The sequence below is a fragment of the Uloborus diversus genome, chromosome 1 (genome assembly GCF_026930045.1).
Source record: "Uloborus diversus isolate 005 chromosome 1, Udiv.v.3.1, whole genome shotgun sequence".
Classification (NCBI taxonomy): domain Eukaryota; kingdom Metazoa; phylum Arthropoda; class Arachnida; order Araneae; family Uloboridae; genus Uloborus; species Uloborus diversus.
Genome location: NC_072731.1, coordinates 121,397,834 through 121,418,723, shown reverse-complemented (window position 1 = coordinate 121,418,723; position 20,890 = coordinate 121,397,834). Strand labels below are relative to the sequence as shown.

Here is a 20,890-nt window from a genome sequence, read left to right as displayed (position 1 = left end):
CTTTTTTAATCAAATTTAAAAAACGGTAATGGAAGGACATTTTTGCGACATGATTTTCACGCTATCATGTTCTCCCCAAAAGTTCAGCTAAACTATAGAAGGGAAAATTCTATAAAAATTAGAGCACATACAGGAGTGTTCTTTCATTACAATTCCACCTCTAATTTAAAAAAAAAAATAATTATGTTAAGCATATAAATTATGTATTTGTTAAGGGCAACGGAAGGACAGTAACGGGAAGGAAAAGAAGTCCAAAACAATTAAACTTGTAAAATTTCAACTTACAAACATTTATTCAGCTAATACAGCTTTCTGAAACAATAATGTCTAATGCCTGTGTCATACGTTACATTTCTGAATTCTTTAAATACTCAATCATTTTTATCATAACTCATAGAACATTTATCTTCTTCTTCAGCAAACATGAAGATCATTCCCACATTATTATGCATTCTCAAACAAGTTATATCTATTCTTTTATCTTCTATATGAAGTACCTGTCCAACATAGCTCTCTGTTAATTTCCTTCCTTTCCATCAAACTAACAAAACTTGTCCAAGCGAATCCTTTGGCATATTCTTATGATTTGGTGTTTTTGATTCAGCAGTATCCTCATTTTTAACGTTATTTATAACTGAGAGTCTGTTGATTTCGAAGTGAAATCTTGTTCGATTTGTTGAAGTACTTACTATATTCAATACAAATGTGACGACCAGCAACAGGCTCTTGCCCCAGCTAGGCTGGTCCTTATCAATTTATTAGACCTCTATGAAGATCAATGGGCCTTTTAAAGCTATCCACTCCCTTGCTCATTACCACCTCTTCCGGTAAGCTGTTCCAAGTGCCCACGACCCTACTAATGTTGTAGTTTTTCCTTATTTCCAGGTTAGCCTGAGATTTGAATAGCTTAAAGCAATGACCCCTCGTCCTGCTTTCGGTGTAAAAATTTAATCCATTAACATCATTCATTTTGATAAATTTAAACAACTGAATCATGTCCCCTCTGATCCTCCTTTGCTGCAGGCTATACATATTAAGTCTATTACGTCTGGTATCATAATCTTAATCTGAAAGTCCCCTTACTAGTCTAGTTACACTTCTTTGAACGCTTTCCAATACGCAAATATATTTCCTCAGGTAAGGCGGCCAAAACTGCACAACATACTCCAAATGGGGTCTTATTAAACTCCTATATAAAGGCAGAAGAATCTTCTTAGATTTGTTTGAAATAGATCTATTGATAAACCCAAGCATTCTGTAGGCTTTGTTACTTGCAATACTGCACTGTTAACTAAACTTGAAGTCCTGATTTATTAAGATATCCAGATCAATAACATTTTCTGCCTGACTAATGATTGAACCATTGAGAAGGAATACTAATGGAGGGAGCCATCATAGCAAATGTTTCAGTGAAATAAGCTTGGGACCCAATGTTTCCCAGGTCAGGTGACTTGTTTGGCTGGGAAGTTGTCGCGTATTGGCACGTTATCGCTCTTTTGGCATTAAATATTTTTCAGATGACGCGACGGCGCTTATTATGAAGTCGGGGCTACAAATCAGAGCAACTCTGGCTCTAACTTCTTTACCGCATAATAATAAATAAATAAATAAATAAAGGATACAAATACAAGCCTATCGTTCAAACTCCCTCTCCCCACTTCTTTCCGGATTTTAAACTATAATGTAATTGCATTTTTCATGTGTTTTGATGTTTATTCCCTGAAATGACGGGCATGTACAAATAGTTTAAAGTGTTCTGTTATTGACTGAAAACTTATGGATTCATATGTATTGTAATCAATTTTTTGAAATGATTTTATACGCAGGCATACTAGCATTTAAATTGAAGCATAAAAATAGCAAATCTTTATTCTTGCGCATCTGCTGTTCACAGGAGCTTGGTGAGAAGATACTCGCCAACAAAGCAAATGTACACAAAATGCTTAAGAGCCGTTAAAATAATTACTAGTTAAGTAAAAAGTGTTTTTATGGAACTAAAATGTTATTTCCACTCAAGATATACAATGTTTTATAACTTTTAAAGATAAAATAAGTACAAGAATTTAAAAATTATAGGCAACTGTGGAATGTGTAGTCATTGAATGCATATAAATGTTATTTTTTCTTTATTTAGAAGTAAAAAACATTCGTACATGCTAGGGAAAAGTTACTGGACCTCCTGGTGCGGCTTTTTCCTCACAGTTTATAATGTTAGAATACTGCACTATTAATATAAATCTAATTTTTCCCTTCTACAGTTAAAGGTTGTTATCATGCATGGCTTCAGCTAATGAAAACTTCTTTAGCGGTTACGGTCAACTCGAAATAGCCCCCCAGGTCACATGGTACTGTTGCCGTATCGGGATAGTAGGGCTGCACTCTCTCCATCTATTCCTTCTCAATGGATTGAACCCTGTAAACCATAACTCGTACGCTTATTTCCATGACCTAAGTGTAACACTTGACATTTCCCTTCATTAACTGCCATACCCCACCTATCCGCCCACTTAGTAATATAATCTAAATCCTCTTTAAGCTCTTTTACCTGTTCTTCATTTTCTACCGTCCCCATTACTTTTACATCATCAGCAAAACAATTCATGCTTCCAGAAATATTCTCATTGATGTCATTCATAAAAATAATAAACAAGAGAGGCTCTAAAACCGAACCCTGAGGAACCCCGCTTAAAACATCACTCCATTTAGAATGATTTTCCCTTACAACTACTCTTTGCTTCCTTCCAACCAGCCAATTTCTAACCCAAAGTAAAGTTTTTCCAAGATTCAAATGGTGCATATTTTGTGTGTCAGGATGAGAATGGATCTTTTTGGATCCTTTTTTCTTCATATTTTTCAAAGTTGATTAATGAATTTACTGATCTCTTCGCAGTGCCTTTAACGGTTAAATCAATGCTCTCAACAGTCCTTCCGTGTGACTTGTGGCAACAAATCTGAAAGCAGTTTCAATATTGTATTGTTAACATATAAATTTTAAGTTTTTAAGCGTATGTTTCTTTTTGAATTGGCTTGTCATATCACAATTATGTCATACCAAAATGATTTTCACATGCTTAGGAGTTTTTATGTGTAGTTTTCATGATTTTCATCACATACAGCAGAAGAAATTAAATCACGAAACATTTAAAGAATGAATGAATAAATAAAAGTTTATCTTTTAAATAAAAGCACACGTAATTTTTGTACAAACATTACTTATATATTTTTTAAAAGTGGCTACTAACTTTAAACAATAGTTTGTATTATACAAGCATTCTAAAATTTTACCCTGTATCAACTTATAGTTATATATCCTTCCGTTACCGTATTTTTTTGTCCTTCCGTTGCCATTAAAAACCGTATAAATTAAATATGTATTAAAATTGTAACTATGACTTCTTGACGAGGGGTATAATTCTGCTTTGCATAAAAAGAACATTAGTTTCTATACCCAGTAGGTACTTGGTGAACTAATTGAGATGTAGTATTTTGGTAACGGAAGGACATCAAATTCAACTTTAGTAATGGATCTATTTCATGGGTCAAAAAAATCAGAAATTTTAAATTACTTACCAAAAAGTATAACTACGTAGACACTCGAAAGATAAAAGGTAACCAAAATAGTATATGCTGATAACAAGTTTATTGAAATTACAGTACAGTTGACTCTCGTTTTACGCGGGTTTACTTAACGCGGTTTCGATTATACACGGCTTAAGATTTGACACTTTTATTTTATTTTACGCGGATGAGTTTCCGTTTTACACGGATGCGGCAATGCAAACAGATAACCTTTTCCCCTATTTCAATATCCAAACTCCTAAAGATTGCAGATTACGCGTAATAGATTGCATTTTGGCGTGCTATTCATCGAGCTTGGGCCACTGGAGACATTTTATGCCAATGGTTTCAGAGTTATTTCCTGAACTAAAGTTATTAAACTCACACAGTTCAGAACTCACTAGGAGAAGAGCTTTTAGGAGTGACAAAGGAGGCCAAAATCAACGAGGATACCGAAGTCGGTGACGCACAACCAAAAACGTTCACATTGAAAATTTTGAGCCATTCCTAGGCAATAGAAACGATCTTTATGATTTGTTAGTGAAGGAAGATTCTATCATGGAAATAACGGAAGCGATAATAGATGCGTTAATACTCAGCAAAGAACTACAGAGAAAAATTCTTAATGGCTGCCAAAATACTATCATAGCCAGCTTATTTCTATATACACAAAATTAATTTATGTATTCTTTATGCATGTTGTGCATAATCGATATAAGTACACATTAAACGTATTATAAATTAGTCATCACTAGAATGAAATATTTTTTTCCATCTATGGAACCTAACCCCTATTTTAACACTATTATTAGGTCTCAATTTACGCGGTTTTGATTTACGTAACATTTCCGTGGAACGTAACCCCCGCGTAAAACAAGGGTCTACTGTATGTAACAAAAAAGATATTCTTTCCTATGTAAAAATACAAAGAGAAAACTTTATTTTGCCCTTGATTTTTTGGAAGTCATCAAACTATTTGGGAAGAACGTGTTAAGATTCAAAAAGTTCATTCATTTCCGAAGAGAATGATATATGGCAAATAACATAATTTTGAGCTTTCAAATTCAAGTCTCATATCGCCTTTTTCCTGGAATTCACCATTTATTGAAACCTATTAATATTCAGTGCAGTATTTATTTATTTTATATTAAGCTTATTTTTATTTTAAATATTTTGAACAGTCAAATTCATGCAGGGTAAAGAAAAACACACAGTTCATTTCGCTTACTGGTTCAAGCATTAATACTTCAAATCACTTACGAATTCATTTGTTAATTTATTTACATTCCTTCATTTAATGATTCACTTATTTATTCATTCATTCATTTATTCATTCATTCATTTATTTCTTTATTCATTCACTATTTTATGCACTCATTTCTGTTTCTTTATATGGTAACTAATCAACTCAGCCATTGGTTTATTGTTTCATTATCTTTTCATTTATTCATTCATCTTTTTATTTACTCCCCAGATTATCAAAAATATTTTTTATATTCAAAAAGAAGATATTTCATTCGAAAAGTGTCTCATTTTTCCCTTTGCCCATAAAAAAGTGAAAATTTACCACCTTTTTTTAAAGGCACAAATTTACTGCCAAAAATTAAAAGTGTTTTAATGCGAGTTTTATTATGAAATGCATTGTTCTTTTTTTTACGTATTGTAATTTTCAAAACAAATTTTGATTTTGCTCATATTGAAAAAGCCAAGTCATCTTAACTATATCACTTTGCTATACATTCCACTACAAATCATTTACAAACATCTGTTTTCAAACCCGCTAAAATTGTGAATTTTAACTATTACACTATAACTATTATTGGTACTATTATACCAGAGATATGAAAATATATGTTTGTTTATCTATTTGCAGTACTTCCGACTGAAGGTCCTCGTATAACAGGAGGTCAGCCAAAGTACAACGTCGGCGACACAGTAGCCATTAATTGTACCTCTGCCAAATCAAAGCCAGCCGCAACCTTAAGGTGGTTTATAAACGATCAGCCAGTATGTATGTCTTGCGTATTAGTAATGTTTCTGTAACTGTTAAAGATGGTGATGAAATTGTGATAGATTACAAAATAGTACGCAATCCGCGTCTTAAAATCTTTCTGGAGTACAAAACATTTTGTACATGTTTGAAATTTTGCAACTTTGCCAGTCTTACACCAAACACTTTAATTTCATTTTTTTAAAAGAAGCGACGGAATCTTTTATCTGTTACCTTTCTTTGTTTCAATTAATCTTCTAGTATTTTATATGGTATCAACCTTTGTCCTTCGCAACCACTAATGTTTCAACCCAATAGTTTAAAACGAAAATTTCCACCAAACTTCACTAATTTTTATTGCATTTTTAATGTAATTTATTTTAACAATTTTCATGAAGTATGTATTACAGGAATTAAAAATTCATATTATCATTCATTCATTAAAAATTCATATTATCAATTCATATATTCATTTCAACCTTTGTCCTTCGCAACCACTAATGTTTCAACCCAATAGTTTAAAACGAAAATTTCCACCAAACTTCACTAATTTTTATTGCATTTTTAATGTAATTTATTTTAGCAATTTTCATGAAGTATGTATTACAGGAATTAAAAATTCATAGATTATAATAACACCAAAGATCTCTATTTCAAAGTGTATTTCAGGGTAAGATTAGATAATTAAGATAAATTTTGGAAGTTTCAGTGTTGGGAAGTATAGCTTATCACCAGATTTAGCCTGTCTTCTTGATTTGACTGAATCTTTCTAAGATTTAGTGATGTGTAATAAAATTTCATGCAATGCATGGGTGTAACAAACTTAACGCTGGTGTACGTAATTCTACTTCAAACGAAAGGCAAAAAATGATTTTTGATCTCAAGCACTTTTGAATTTTTGCATAAAAAGTCGACTAAACCGCATATTAACGTTCCATATCCATTTTGAAACCAATTCGTCCAAAATAAATAATCTTTTTTTTTAATCTTTATTCTTAAAATTTCTTTGGCTTTAATATACTGTTTTTAAAGAGTTTAGTCATGTTTTATTCTTAAACATTGATTCACGTGAAACGAAAGCAAGTAAGTTAATATAAAAGTTGTATCAAGTTCATTTTTTCAAACTGTTAGGCATCATGTTTCAATAATTCCATTGTCAACCATATTTTTTTAAAGGAATATTTTAAATTTAAGAAAATTTTCAACTTTTAAGTCGACAGAAGCAGAAGAAACAATTTAGACAAGCGAATTTCAGTGAAAAATTCCTAGGGGAAAAAACAGCTTTTCCATAAAAGAACTTCGGGATTTTAAAGCGTTAATTCTTAATAATATCATAAAATTAGGTTGATGTTATATATGTGTCGTTCATTGTAAAAGTGATGTATCTTCATATTTTTAAAAGGCGTATTTGTTTGCTAAATGGTATCATATCTGGGTGATTCCATACAGATTCAACGGATGAGTTCGCTCGGCCATTTTTAATTTTTTTGAAACTCATATCCCAAAATGATGCATATGAATGATGTTTAAAACCACTTTTATTTTTTCTTTAACCTTAACCCTTGATTTTTTAGGGGTTATCAAAAGTGATTTTTGCAGTCAAAAATGGGACTTTTAGACCTTTTCATTTTGGCCAAAATCTATTTGAATTACATTTATGGCAGTTAATTTTACGCTTTGATGTTAAAGTGCATAAGATGATAGTCTCACATGCTGAGTAACGTGGGTGTAATTTAATAATTAAAATGATGGCTACAGGTTAAAGTTCAAAGGTCAAATGTAAAATTTTTGCTCATTTCAAAGGGTCATAACTCGCTTAGGGGACGAAAACACAAAATGAAATATGGCAAAAACTAATCACTGGAGTCACACTAATGAGAAAATATAGCTGTAATTGTGTGTTTGTTTACCCTTTACAAATTACAGCCCCTCAAAGATCAGAAAATTGAGAAAAATGACATTTTTAGACCCCTGTAAACCAAAAGGGGATGGAATTGAAAATGAAATTTCTTGGCCAATTGAATAGTCCATTCAAGTACTACACATTTTATATATATTGTTTTGTGTATTTGGTTTGTAAAAAAGATACAGGTCTTTGAAATTGAGCAATTTCGATAGTTAATTTACGCACTAAAACAGAAATAAAAAGTGTGAAAACTTCATTGCACTTTCTTAAATGGCCTATATAATATATTATTCTGAAAAAACATATTTTAAGTATAAAAAAATTATTTTAATTTGATAACTTAGAAATATTTGGACATGAATGAGTAGTTCATACTTTATTGACAGCTTAAGTAGTTAATTTATAGACTATCTACACACACAAATTTTCAATACACACAATTATATGGTCTGTACATTAACATATCTAAATTGCCTTAAACATCTGCAAACTTGTTTGAGTGTAGTTTTGAAAAAATGAACTCACTTAGTAGTCCTATAGTTGTAATAGTGACTCAAGTATATGGCGTTTTAAAATGCTTTACCAAGGCACATTCATAATTTGATACTTCGAAAATGTACTAGGAGCAAGACAATGACAGGGGTTCTAAATTTAGTGATCAACACAAGCTATGTAATAACTTTTTTCACAATAATGGGCATTTTCCTTTGATAGTCTTTTTAGTAATACACTATTCTTCATACCTATTGCTAGGGGACAATAATTTTACAGTGATAATATTTAAATACAGTGGCATAAAGCAGTGATTAAATGTTGTATTGGGAATTTTATTTGCAGAGTCAAACCTTTCTTGCAACATTTTTTCAGCTAGTTTAATATAATGAATGCTCACAAGGGTACATGCAATGGTTAGTAGCAAAAATGCAGAAGGTATACCTACATTTCGGTAGGAATTAAAATGTGACTTCTACTAGTTCTTTGCAAGCTAGTCTTAGTAGTATCAATTCTTTTTACGGTTCTTCTGATTCTGTTACAATGTCCACTACCGTGCGATATTGCATAGAAATGCCATTCAGCTCTCAAGTTGACATCCGTTTCGTGATTACATAAATTAAGAAAGTTCTTTCTATTTTTGTTGTGTATTTGAGTAAAGTATTTCAGTACGCCATATGCTGTGTCCCCACCAGAACTACAGTACTACTGTGTGAGTTCATTTTCTTAAAACTACACTGAAGCAAGAAATGAAAAACTCCCCTTTTTTTTTTCCTTTTAACTATGTAGATAATGCTTTTGCACGTGTTTAGGCAAGTTACATAAGTTAATGTACAGAGCGTATGTTTGTATGTATTGAAAATTTGTGTGTGTAGATAGTCTATAAATTAGCTACTTAAGCTGTCAATCATGTATGAACTACTCACTAGAACCCTTGCTCCTGGTACATTTTCGAAGTATCAAATTATGAATGTGCCTTGGTAAAGCATTTTAAAACGCCATATACTTGAGTCACTATTACAACTATAGGACTACTAAGTGAGTTCATTTTTTCAAAACTACACTCAAACAAGTTTGCATATGTTTAAGGCAATTTAGATATGTTAATTATCAGAGCATATAATTGTGTGTATTGAAAATTTTTGTGTGTAGATAGTCTATAAATTAACTACTTAAGCTGTCAATCAAGTATGAACTACTCATTCATGTCCAAATATTTCTAAGTTATCAAATTAAAATAGTTTTTTTATACTTAAAATATGTTTTTTCAGTATAATATGTTATATAGGCCATTTAAGAAAGTGCAATGAAGTTTTCACACTTTTTATTTCTGTTTTAGTGCGTAAATTAACTATCGAAATTGCTCAATTTCAAAGACCTGTATCTTTTTTTACAAACCAAATACACAAACCAATATATATAAAATGTATAGTACTTGAATGGAAAATTCAATTGGCCAAGAAATTTCATTTTTAATTCCATCCCCTTTTGGTTTACAGGGGTCTAAAAATGTCATTTTTCTCAATTTTCTGATCTTTGTGGGGCTGTAATTTGTAAAGGGTAAACAAACACACAATTACAGCTATATTTTCTCATTAGTGTGACTCCAGTGACTAGTTTTGCCATATTTCAGTTTGCGTTTCCGTCCCCTAAGCGAGTTATGACCCTTTGAAATGAGCAAAAATTTTACATTTGACCTTGAACTTTAACCTGTTGCCATTATTTTAATTATTAAGTTACACCCACGTAACTCAGCATGTGAGACTATCATCTTATGCACTTTAACATCAAAGCGTAAAATCAACTGCCATAAATGTGATTCAAATAGATTTTGGCCAAAATGCAAAGGTCTAAAATTCCCATTTTTGACTGCAAAAATCACTTTTGATGACCCCTAAAAAATCAAGGGTTAAGGTTAGAGATAAAATAAAAGTGGTTTTAAACATCATTCATATGCATCTTTTTGGGATATGAGTTTCAAAAAAATTAAAAATGGTCGAGCGAACTCATCCGTTGAATTTGTATGGAATGACCCATCTTTTAACATAAACATGAAGTACTTTAACAAAGAAAAACACCTAATGACAATTAGTAGCTAAATACTTCTTTTCCTAAGGAAATTTTTTCTAATGGCTTTAGATAATTAAGGTATAGTAAAATCATTTATAAGGTGTTACACCACTATTACAACAAACAACACATACTAATGTGGTAATTTACGAAGATTTATTCAAAGTTACTTAATATGTTATTTCAGAAAATTCGTTTCACAAACATTCATTTTATCAATGTTTCTGGTATTTAACTTGATTTAGTAGTTTTCTCGGTTGATCTTTCGTATGATTCAGAAATAATACAATTTCTGAAGTTTAACAAACGGAAACAAAAATTCAACAGTATTTTGACTTTCACTAGTTGTCTTTACTTAAAAAAAAAAAAAAAAAAAAAAAAATACCGTGCACTCATATGAATCCCCGATTTATTCATAGATATTTCTATGTAAAAATTATTTCAGAAAATAAACTACCAAACAATCTACAAATGGTTAAAAAAGAAAAAAAAAACAGATCATTATGCTGTCATGATTTAGCAAACGATGATTTAACAAATCATCACATGACTTCCTTTTACTCCAATTTAATGATAATAGTGCCTCGGAGTAAGCAAAGAAGCACTTTAAATGTTTTTACCCCAAGTAAGTTGTGAATTGAAGCAAAGAACACGTTTTATACAGATAAAATTTTCCAACATTGGTAGTTTTAATGTGATTCAATGGTTAACTCTCTAAATATGACCAAATTGAAATGAGATATAAAAAAACCGCCAAATTTGTCGCCAAGTTGACGACAAAACTTAGCGACCAAACGCTTGGCGATATATTGCCAAGTGTTTGCCAAATCATAATAGCACTTGAGTTTGCATTGAAATTAGCAATGATTTCACCCCAAAAAGTTGTAAAAGACCCCTTTTGGAAAATCTGAATGCAACCAAAAGGGAAGGTGCACAACTAGACCTTACTAGAAATCTACGTACCAAATTTCAACTTTTTAGGACATACCCTTTTTGAGTTATGCGAGATACGTACACACGTACATACGTACGTCACGAGAAAACTCGTTGTATTTAACTCAGGGATCGTCAAAAAGGATACTTCAGGTGTCCGTACTCAATATTCATTCAGAGGCGAGCAAAATGGAAATTAAGGCCGGTTTTTGAGTGAAAATCGTTTCGCGAATACAATACTCTTGTTTTTGTAAAAGGAAGTAAAAATCACTACCGACCCACCAGTGATTCGCCGCCCACAGTTTTGTAAATTGTGATCTGACATGAAATTACAACCTTTTCCTCTCAGATTGGGCCTGAATACGACACGGAGCATTCGACGACACTCCACGAGGACGGCCTTGAAACCTCCAGTTTGAGCTTGAAGTTTGTGGCCAGGGACAAGCACTTTGTGGACCACACCATGCGTCTGAGGTGCACGGCATCTATTTCGCGCATGTACACCATGAGCAATGAAGAGCTATTCATGGGCGGAAGACAGCAGTCATCCACCCTCCAGATACACGAAAACGAGAGTAGAGGTAGGTTCCTTTTTGCTGCAGTCGACCAGTTTAGTTCGTCTCTCTGAAAATATAGTCTGATTCTGATAAGTTGACTTTTTCTAGGTTTATGCTTGATTGATTCTAGTTATAAAAATAGGGTGAGAGAAGCCGGTTTATGTTGCCAATAACGATTATTGCCGATGTGCCAATCTAAGAATTTCCCTTCTTTCAACCGAAACGTAACTTCCTCAATTCCTGTGTCATCAAAATTTCACACTACCAAAATAAATTCCGCCAAGATATATAAAATGCGTCAATGCTGCACAGTGCACAGTATTAGTTAATTTACTTTTTAGTAGATGACGGTACACAAATTAAATAAAAATAGCATTTTTTGAATAAAAGAAAGTTGCATACATCAAGAAAAGTGATGAGGTCGGGAAGTATCCGATTGTCCCCACTTTTAATTATTTTTTGACAAAGGAAAATAATTAAACATTTCTTAAATATTGTGTTCTTTCATGTGACCAATTTCGCACTCAAATCTTCCTTTTTCTGATTTAGAACACCATTGTTTTGTGTAGCTCCTCCAACAGACACTAATTTTTTCAAAAATAAAAATTAAGATATTTTTCCAATATATTTTTTTTATTCTTTTCTATGTACTTAGAACTAATTAATACAATTTTTTTTTAATTTATCATTCTAAGTTTTATCTTGTGTCTGCTTAGGCTAACTAAGCTCGTCCTAGGTCAAGCATTTTTTTTTTTTTTTTTACCAGAGTCAGGCTATAACCGCTAGCTTTCTAGATTGTAAATCCACTAAAGAGTTTACTGATGCCGTTTGATATTAGGAAGAATTTTTTTTAAGTCGTTTTAAATCTAAGCAAATAGTGAATGCTCGAGAAAAGGAAATTTTCTAAATTACAATCTTTTTTTGTTGAGAAGAGTGCTCGTGATATATTTATAATTATTTATTTTAAAAAATAATAAAATGAAAACCACCTAGCTTTAGTTGAAACATGATTCTACATAATTCAGTGAACAATTCATTTTTATCTGAAAACATGCAGTAAGAAAAAAAATTCTTGAAATTTCGCTGATATTCTTATTGTAGTTTTATCTGATAGTTCTTCGTTATCTGAATTACTTTCAATTTATTTAAGTAGAATTTGCAAAGAAAATGTCTGTTTCACTGTTTACGCATAACCGATTGAATAATTTTGCATTATATTTACATTAAAAGCCCAATTTTATTGTATTAAGTTATTACTATGATTTCTTTCAGAAAAGCCCATCAAAGGATCATCAAATCCAAAACGTAAAGGGCAAAAACAAAGTATGTATTATTCATATAATACCTTCATTGATATCTAACTATATCATAAACATCTAATTATCTTGGCCTAATATACAATATGAATTATCTATCAAGTATTCACTTTAAAATGATGAAATGCAACGACAACAAAACAAAGCAACAAAACTTCAAAACATTGCATCTTATAACTAATAGAAGTAAATTTAACTGATTTTTATAATAGTGTAACGTACAATTCCATACGTTCTATTAACATACGTAATTCTGTAATAATTTTCAGTTTTGTTACTTTATGAGTGTTGTTTCTATCAATTTATTTTTAGCCCGAACGTATTTTCTTTTTTAATTTATTACGTATTAGGTATCTTTTCTACTAGAGTTGAAATAAAAAAAATCTACGTTTGCTTTCAATTTTTAAAAGGGCAAGACCGTTCGACTGATTTTCATGAAGTTTGATTAAAAAAAATTAGTATCAAAAACCTGAAAGATATTTTATATATTACTTTTGTTGATTTTTGTTCCTGTTTTCTTCATTTGTTCTGTAAAAGTTTTATACAAAGTCTAATATTAAGGCAAAAAGATTTTCATAAATTCGTATGACATTTTAATGTATTAAAAAAATTACTTCGACTGAAAATTTTGAAAACTTATATGACAATTGGAATTCTTGCATAATCTATTTTTCACGTTAAAAATTGAAGTAGATGAAGTAAAAGGGAGTAGTATTTTGAGAAAAAATGCTCAGTAATTGTTAAAAACAGAAATTCCGCTTTTAGCATCTCAATTATTTATCCTTGTTTATGCTTTATTTTGAAACCTTCTTGTCAAGCATAAATATTAGCTATTGAAACAGATAAAAAGTTCGCTTATTTGTTTTAGATTTGATGAACAATGCCAGGAAAGAAATTCTTTCATTCATTCATATCAGCATGTCATGAATGTATACTTATGATGAGACTGTTTCACATTTCTACAGCAACATGAATTTGTTCTCAATTGGTGATTGCAATACCGAAGCAAAAATGCAATACCTGTGTGCGGTATTTTTTAAAACGTGATTACCGAAACACCGGTATTAGAAATTTCTCAAAAAAAGATTTTAAAAATACTTGTTTCATTATCATGTTTCTTAGTTTTAGGCAAAAAAAAAAAAAAAAAAGATTTAACTATAAAAATTTACTGTGAACAAATATAAAATGAAAGAACAAATGTTACAATTAAAAAAAAAATTGTAAGAGCATCTATTGAATTCTTATTAAGCCTGGACCTCATTTTAGAGCACAAACTTCTTGCAGTTGAAAATACTCTTGCTGAATTCATACTGATCAGTGGTACTGTTAATAATGAACGAAAAACATCCTTTAATTGCCTCGAAGTCCTTCATCGAATTGGTTTGTGTTAACTTTTAAACCTATTGGTCTGAAATTAAAGATGAAAGTACTAAATATTATCTTTGTATCTTTTATTTGTTTTCGTCTTCTTTTCAAATAGCTTTGTAAGTAACTAAATACCGGAAAATATTTTCCAGTTCATTATCCCTTCCTCTAAACACATTTTTGAGGTACTAATTGCTAAATATTATCTCGCCAAGTATATACCTACGTTTAAATATCGAAACAGGACAGCAAACCAACACCGATGATAACAAATTACCATTATGCTAACAGAAAAGGTTTTACTTGAAATTAAGTACAGTTGAAAAAATAATATCATAAAATATTGTTGCAAATAATGGTTGGAATAAATTGTTCATAGTACAAATGCATTTGTAATTGCACTTGAAATTAATTTTTACAGAAGGGGAAGTGAGTCACTAAGGAAGTGGAAGAAATAAAAACATGGTGCACACAAATAAGCACAAAAATGCGATTCATTGCTCGTACTTTTTCACTTATTTATATTCAATTAATTCAGGTTCTTTAAGCCACCTTTTCGCTTCAATACATTGATTTTAGTACAGCTTTATCAAAAAGCAAATGCACATTTAAAGTTCTAACAAGTTAAGTTGAAAACTCTTTAACTGAACTCTATTTGTTGCTTGCAAAAGATAAACCGAAAAAAACAGTATTGCGAAACTGCAAAATAGCCTGAACTACCAGTATTCCGTATACCGGTATTGCGATAACTAGTCTCAATTTTTAACAGCAAAATGTCATGGGATTTCGGTTGCCACTTGTTTCACCTGTATGTACAACTTTTACTATGTATCTCATATTACTGTTCTGGAAATTAACCAAGCCAATATGGCGCTTCGCTGCAGATTTAACCACAAACAAAAACAGTAGTTTTATTTTTGAACGTTGTGCCATTAGCTTTGAAATTTAGTAGTTATTTATTCCATTGGTGCTGTTATTAATTCTTTTCTCCAACTCTGTTATTTATTCCGTTGTGCCAAATTTATCTTCAAAGAATGAGAGGAAATTTTATTGCAAATCCGAAAGCATCTAAACAAACTTTTTAAATCAAAAAACTACATCTGAAGAAATGTAGAACAGGGAGCATAACTATTAAATACCCATCGAGCTCAGAAAGTTAATTTTACAGTCTGTATTGACGTTTCGAACATTCAACCTTGCGTCATAGGTCACGTCACTTATATCTATTAAGGCCGGGCTTCTGGGGTAGGCGACCTGTGCCCCTGCCTAGGGTGGCAGATTTTTGGAGTGGCAAATTTCACGATAGCAAAATGCAAGGAGGCAGAACAAGAAAAAATAATAAAAACTCAAATTTGTTCCTTAGTTTATTTTATTTTTTATTTATTTATTTATTTATTTTTTGCAGCTAAAATTGCAGCAACACGTGAGAGTATGATCGATGGGTTAAAAAATATATTATTAAGATGAAGGTTCGTCACTTGACAACATTGGCTGGGGCGGTAAAACTACTAGAGCCGCCCCTGTACCCGTTTCTAAAAACGAGTATGACTTTTCGTATGATGAATACCTTATAATTGTCAATTTCTGAGAAAACTAAAAATCAACTTATTTTTCAAAATGAATGAAAATGTGAAACTTCAGGAGTAAAGTTAAATCAAACGAAGCTTCAACTTTGACTCCAAAGTTCGACTCTAAAATAAAATCACTTAAATAAAAAGTTATTTTTTATTTAGCCGTTTAGTGCACAATGATTTAGGAACTTTAGCGAAGCAGCGATTTTCCTTGAAAATATTTTATTTTTATAACTTCTTATCATATCGCACAAATATAAATATTTTACGAACTAGTCCATTGCTGAAAAAAATCGAATACTTTTAATTAAAAGAAGATCCATAAAGTTAAAAGTTGCATCTTTGAGCTTTCTTTTCTCATGCCAGATAATAATAATTTCTTCATTTTGACCTTTCCCAGGCGTTTCAATTTCCTCAATCTTTTTTATGGGAAAACGCTTAAATATTAATAATGTTTTACGATCACATCAGCCAATCTAATATCCAGTATGCAATTTTTGAAGTTTGGATCAATTTGTATTCGATTGCACAAGATAAATTTTAATCTTGCACTAAGGACTTGATGCTGTAAAACTTTTCGGTTATTATTGGACAATTCATGGATCACGACGTCAAGAGTTACGTCCACAAGTAGTTATTGAATCAAAATATATTTTAATTACGGTACGAAACAACGATATCAAGAAAAGCATAGTTTTAAGGTTCGCAATCCGAGCTGATTCATTGTGTGCATTTTGTTTACTACTTAAGAAAATTTAAAAAATCTTGATGACTTAATAAACAAGCCTTTATTAGTGCTTTTTAATTTATTTTTTAAATTTCAATAGTGGTATCCCATGTCTTCCTCAGTTGCTAATATAGTATATAACCGCTACTTCTTCTCTTTGATGACGAGACAGCTCACTGTCCGTTATCTCTTTTATTTTTTAAATATTTATTCAAAGTTTCTCGTTGTTATTTACACTTGCATTTGTGCACGCCTAATCGCAACACATATATTATAACGTTACATATTCAAAATGCATTTGATGGCATTTTGATGGCATTTTTCCTTAACTGGATTTTTGCGCTGTTAAATATGTAGAATATTTTATCATCTCTTTCTCTCTCTCTCTCTTTATATATATATATATATATATATATATATATATATATATATATATATATATATATATATATATATATATATATATATATATATATATATATATATATATATATATATATATATATATATATATATATATATATATATATATATATATATATATATATATATATATAGAGAGAGAGAGAGAGAGAGAGAGAGAGAGAGAGAGAGAGAGAGAGAGAGAGAACAGAGTCTCAAACCATCTCTATATAACTATTGAAATACAAATGTTGAAATAAATGTAGCCGCACATAATACGCCTATACTTGCTTCAGTTATTTTGGTAAATTTCAATTATTGTGGTTTCTTTTTACGACTTAAAATGCTACCAAATTTGCGGTAATCGTTTTGGAATACCTTGGCTAATGCTTCCCCTTCCTATTTTTTAAAACTGTCTGTTACTAATTTTCGTGAAAGAGAAATTGTTTCTAAATGCTGAGATACTTTTGGGGTGACCATAAAATTTTATTAACTTTTTCATACGAAATGTTACCAAAATAAGAAGTAAAATTGGCCATTGCTTGAAACTGTGCACTTAGACAAATTAATGGAAGTTTTTTTCCTGTTTATGAAGTTGCCTAATTTAGTTCGCGGATTATTTTACATTTTAGCAAAATTTTCAAACATTATTTAAATGGTGATATTAAGGATAATATTATTAAATGGTGGTGGTTACATGGTGAAAACCGAGAAATAGTATTACGCATTCTTTAACTTCAAAAACAGCGACTGTTGAAAAAATTGCTAAATGCTTCAGCTATTGAAATTTTTATACAAAAAAGTTCGGCGAAATTCCTCTTGGTCGATTGGATAATGAGTAAGTGTCCAATCAGCACAAATAAATAAAAACATTAATTTCATTAAAGTTACATTAAATTGAAAAATAATCATTCAAATCCATTCGCAACTGCAGAACTCGAATACGCTACCTTGCGGGGATTAACAATACTAAAGAAAAAGGTAAAACATTCCATTCCACGTGTTTTCTTTGGGGTAAATTACGGGCTTCAGACAGTTTGTGGTGTAACGTAATTTCATAAGAATAGAAAAGAAAGCTTCCCACAAACACGATGAAAAACTACTGTCATTCACTAAGCGTCAAAGCAAGTTATAAGTTGCGGCATTTGTTTGTTTTACCTTTTTCATTCGCCATTAGACAGTGACTGCAGCGTCCCCTATAGTTTATTGGAGTTGCGAATTAACTGTTTGCTAATCTTGTGAAAAAACGTTACTTTAAGATTTAACTGGAGAAAAAAAAGCCTTGAACAGTCAAACGAAAAGTAAAAATATTCAACAATTCTAGCTATCGAACAGAGTTGAGAAGATACACTAAATACTGAATTGAGTTGGTGAAAGCCTTCGAACATGGAACTAAAAGCTTATAACTCGCTTTTTATTCTACTCAAAAATTTTAAAATGATGCCATCTTTAGCAGAAAAACCTGAGCTTTCGGTGCACATATAATGTTAATATGCCTCCCTTAACGGAAAGAAAATTACCCTATGTGTTTTTCTGATGTATAAGCTATTATTTCTTTAAAATCTACTCAGAAGTTTTTGCGTGAAAGAGTAACAAACATTCTAACAAGCTTTCGCAAAGAATAGTTATAAGATTCATACAGCCTCTAGTTAAATGTAACTTTAAACTAAAAAAGGCAGTTTTCGAGAAATTAATAATAGAAATATCGGCAGTGTTTAACATTGATTTTATGAGAATTGTGCCAAATATCGGCTACATTACAAACTTAACTTCGAGTTCGGCGTGTCAGTTTTGTTGAGAAATTTGCCGAAAATTGGAAGAGATGTCGCTTATAAGACGTTACTTCAGTTTGCATTATGCGGAGTACCACTTAAAATTAAGATAAATTCGCCTCAATGAAACAAGTGAAGTTTCTAGTAGATGGTCGGAATGTTACTCGAAATGAAACACGTAGATGGTCAAAATGTAACTAGTTGATGATCGAAATGTAACACCAACATCACAAAAACTTTGGATTTGGCGTATCAGTTTTGGTGAGAAATTTGCCGAAAATTTGAAGGCATGTCGCTAACTTCAGTTTGCGTTATGTAGAATACGACGAAATTAAGATGGATTCGCCTAAATGAAACAAGTAAAGTTATTAGTAGATGGTCGAAATGGATAACCAATCGGTTGCCCATATGTTTCTCTTTACGAGCGTGAAGAAAAAGGTGATCAAAAGGAATATTTCCTTTAAAATTTGAGTCGGAAATTTTTAGTTATTGCAATTTTTCTTTTACTTTGTATAAGAAAGTAAAAGTAGCTGCATAGCTGAATCGATTATTTCAGGAAGGACATAAATCCTAGGAAATCCGTTGGACTTATGCCCTTTCTGAAATAATCGATTCAGCTATGTATCGGAGCATAGAAGTACTAAATACAAAATTTCAACACAACACAATAAACCGTTTTGGAGTTACGCAAGGTACAAGCAAAAATATATACGTATATACAGACGTGCTGCAGCTTGCAACCAAAAAGAGAGGCGCAAGATATGCTTAGCCAGTATTCCCGTTGGTGAGGAGGCAGTTGCTAAACCCATGTTGAATCTTTCGCTGCTTAAACTTTCATGATGCCAAATAAAGGGGGGGGGGGATTTAAAATTAGATGATCTTTGCATACAACGCGTTTTGTACAAGGGAAGGGGAGGGGGCTGACACCACAAATTACCGCCCCGAGGGACACCCTTGCATTTTTCAGGGGAAGTTATAGCATGGTGATTTTCGGTAGTTAAATTTATTCTCACAAAAATCTTTTTCCACAGTTACACCAAATACTCGATTCTGTCGTATAAGAACAATATCTGAGAGCAATATAATTCATTTTTTTAATATTTGAGTTTTTAAGGTTTTAATTCAAACAAGATCATACTCTCAAGTAAAAGTAGAAGAATTACTCATACTTAAAACTTAATAGTAGCATCCAGGGGCGGATACATACTAACATTGTAGGGGGGGGGGAGAGGGGCTTACTGAAGAATGACCCCCTCTCCATATGAATGAACCTACGGTTTTAGGCACAAAATATTTCGGAAACTGCTTGGGTTTTAATAGAAGTACTAAAACGGCGAGGAAAAGGCACTTTGCAGAGCATAAACGTTACTAATAAAGTTCATAAGCAAACAAAATGTAATATTTGAAATATTTACTTTTAAAAATAATCCATGTATTGAAAAGGTTACTGAAATTGTTTGCATTTTTTCATGAACTGTTTGAACACGATGAGGACGGATAGTAGTGTCGACGGTTTAGGGGGTGGGTCATGACCCATATTTACGATCCCCTGACAGTAAAGATTGACCACGGAGATATGGCAGATGACCTTGAAACAGAAACATCATTTACATCATTTGTAGTAGGTAGAATCAGCCAGAAAGCACCGAGTAGTAAAAAGTGCATTCTCGAAAAATGTATTCTATCTGTTACAAAATAATAACAAACCACCAATGATACAAATGATGTTTCCACTTCAAGGTCATCGGTCATCTGTTCGTGGTCAAGCTTTATCAGCATCAGCGGTTGCTCAACTGTGCCACAACAGAAGTTGCAAAGCATAACGCGTTCGCTTTCTGCTTTAGAAGTCGTGACATGCCGATTTCAATCACCTAGTTTATTTCAGATTTTTTTTTTTTTTTTTTTTGCTGCTCTAATAAACTTTTCTAAAAGATCAGAACAAACTATAATAAGTGAGAACATATATTTTAAACAATTCCATTCATATTCATTAACATTATGAACTTGGCTATGCCATATTTTGAAATAATACTCGATTTCAATAATAAAAAATTAGCAGTAATAATATTTCGATTTTGCGTAGCATACTCAAAGATGTCGTAATTTTAACTAAAGTCATATTCCACCGATTCCTATGGCAATAATTTTCACATGAGCTTTTTACAACAATTACATTGAAATCTTTACTGGAGTGTATGATTAGCTGCAACTAAGAAAATTGGATCATAAGT

At 31.6% G+C, this 20,890-nt stretch overlaps 1 protein-coding gene across 1 annotated transcript in view; it reads left to right on the top strand.

Moving 5' to 3' along the window:
• The window catches only part of LOC129234603 (uncharacterized), a 331,524-nt gene that overhangs the window by 283,876 nt on the left and 26,758 nt on the right, over nucleotides 1–20,890 (top strand). The window contains exons 7-9 of the mRNA XM_054868634.1: nucleotides 5,432–5,565; nucleotides 11,299–11,530; nucleotides 12,779–12,829. Of these exons, the coding sequence (XP_054724609.1) occupies nucleotides 5,432–5,565; nucleotides 11,299–11,530; nucleotides 12,779–12,829 (417 nt within the window). The remainder of the gene's footprint in view (nucleotides 1–5,431; nucleotides 5,566–11,298; nucleotides 11,531–12,778; nucleotides 12,830–20,890) is intronic.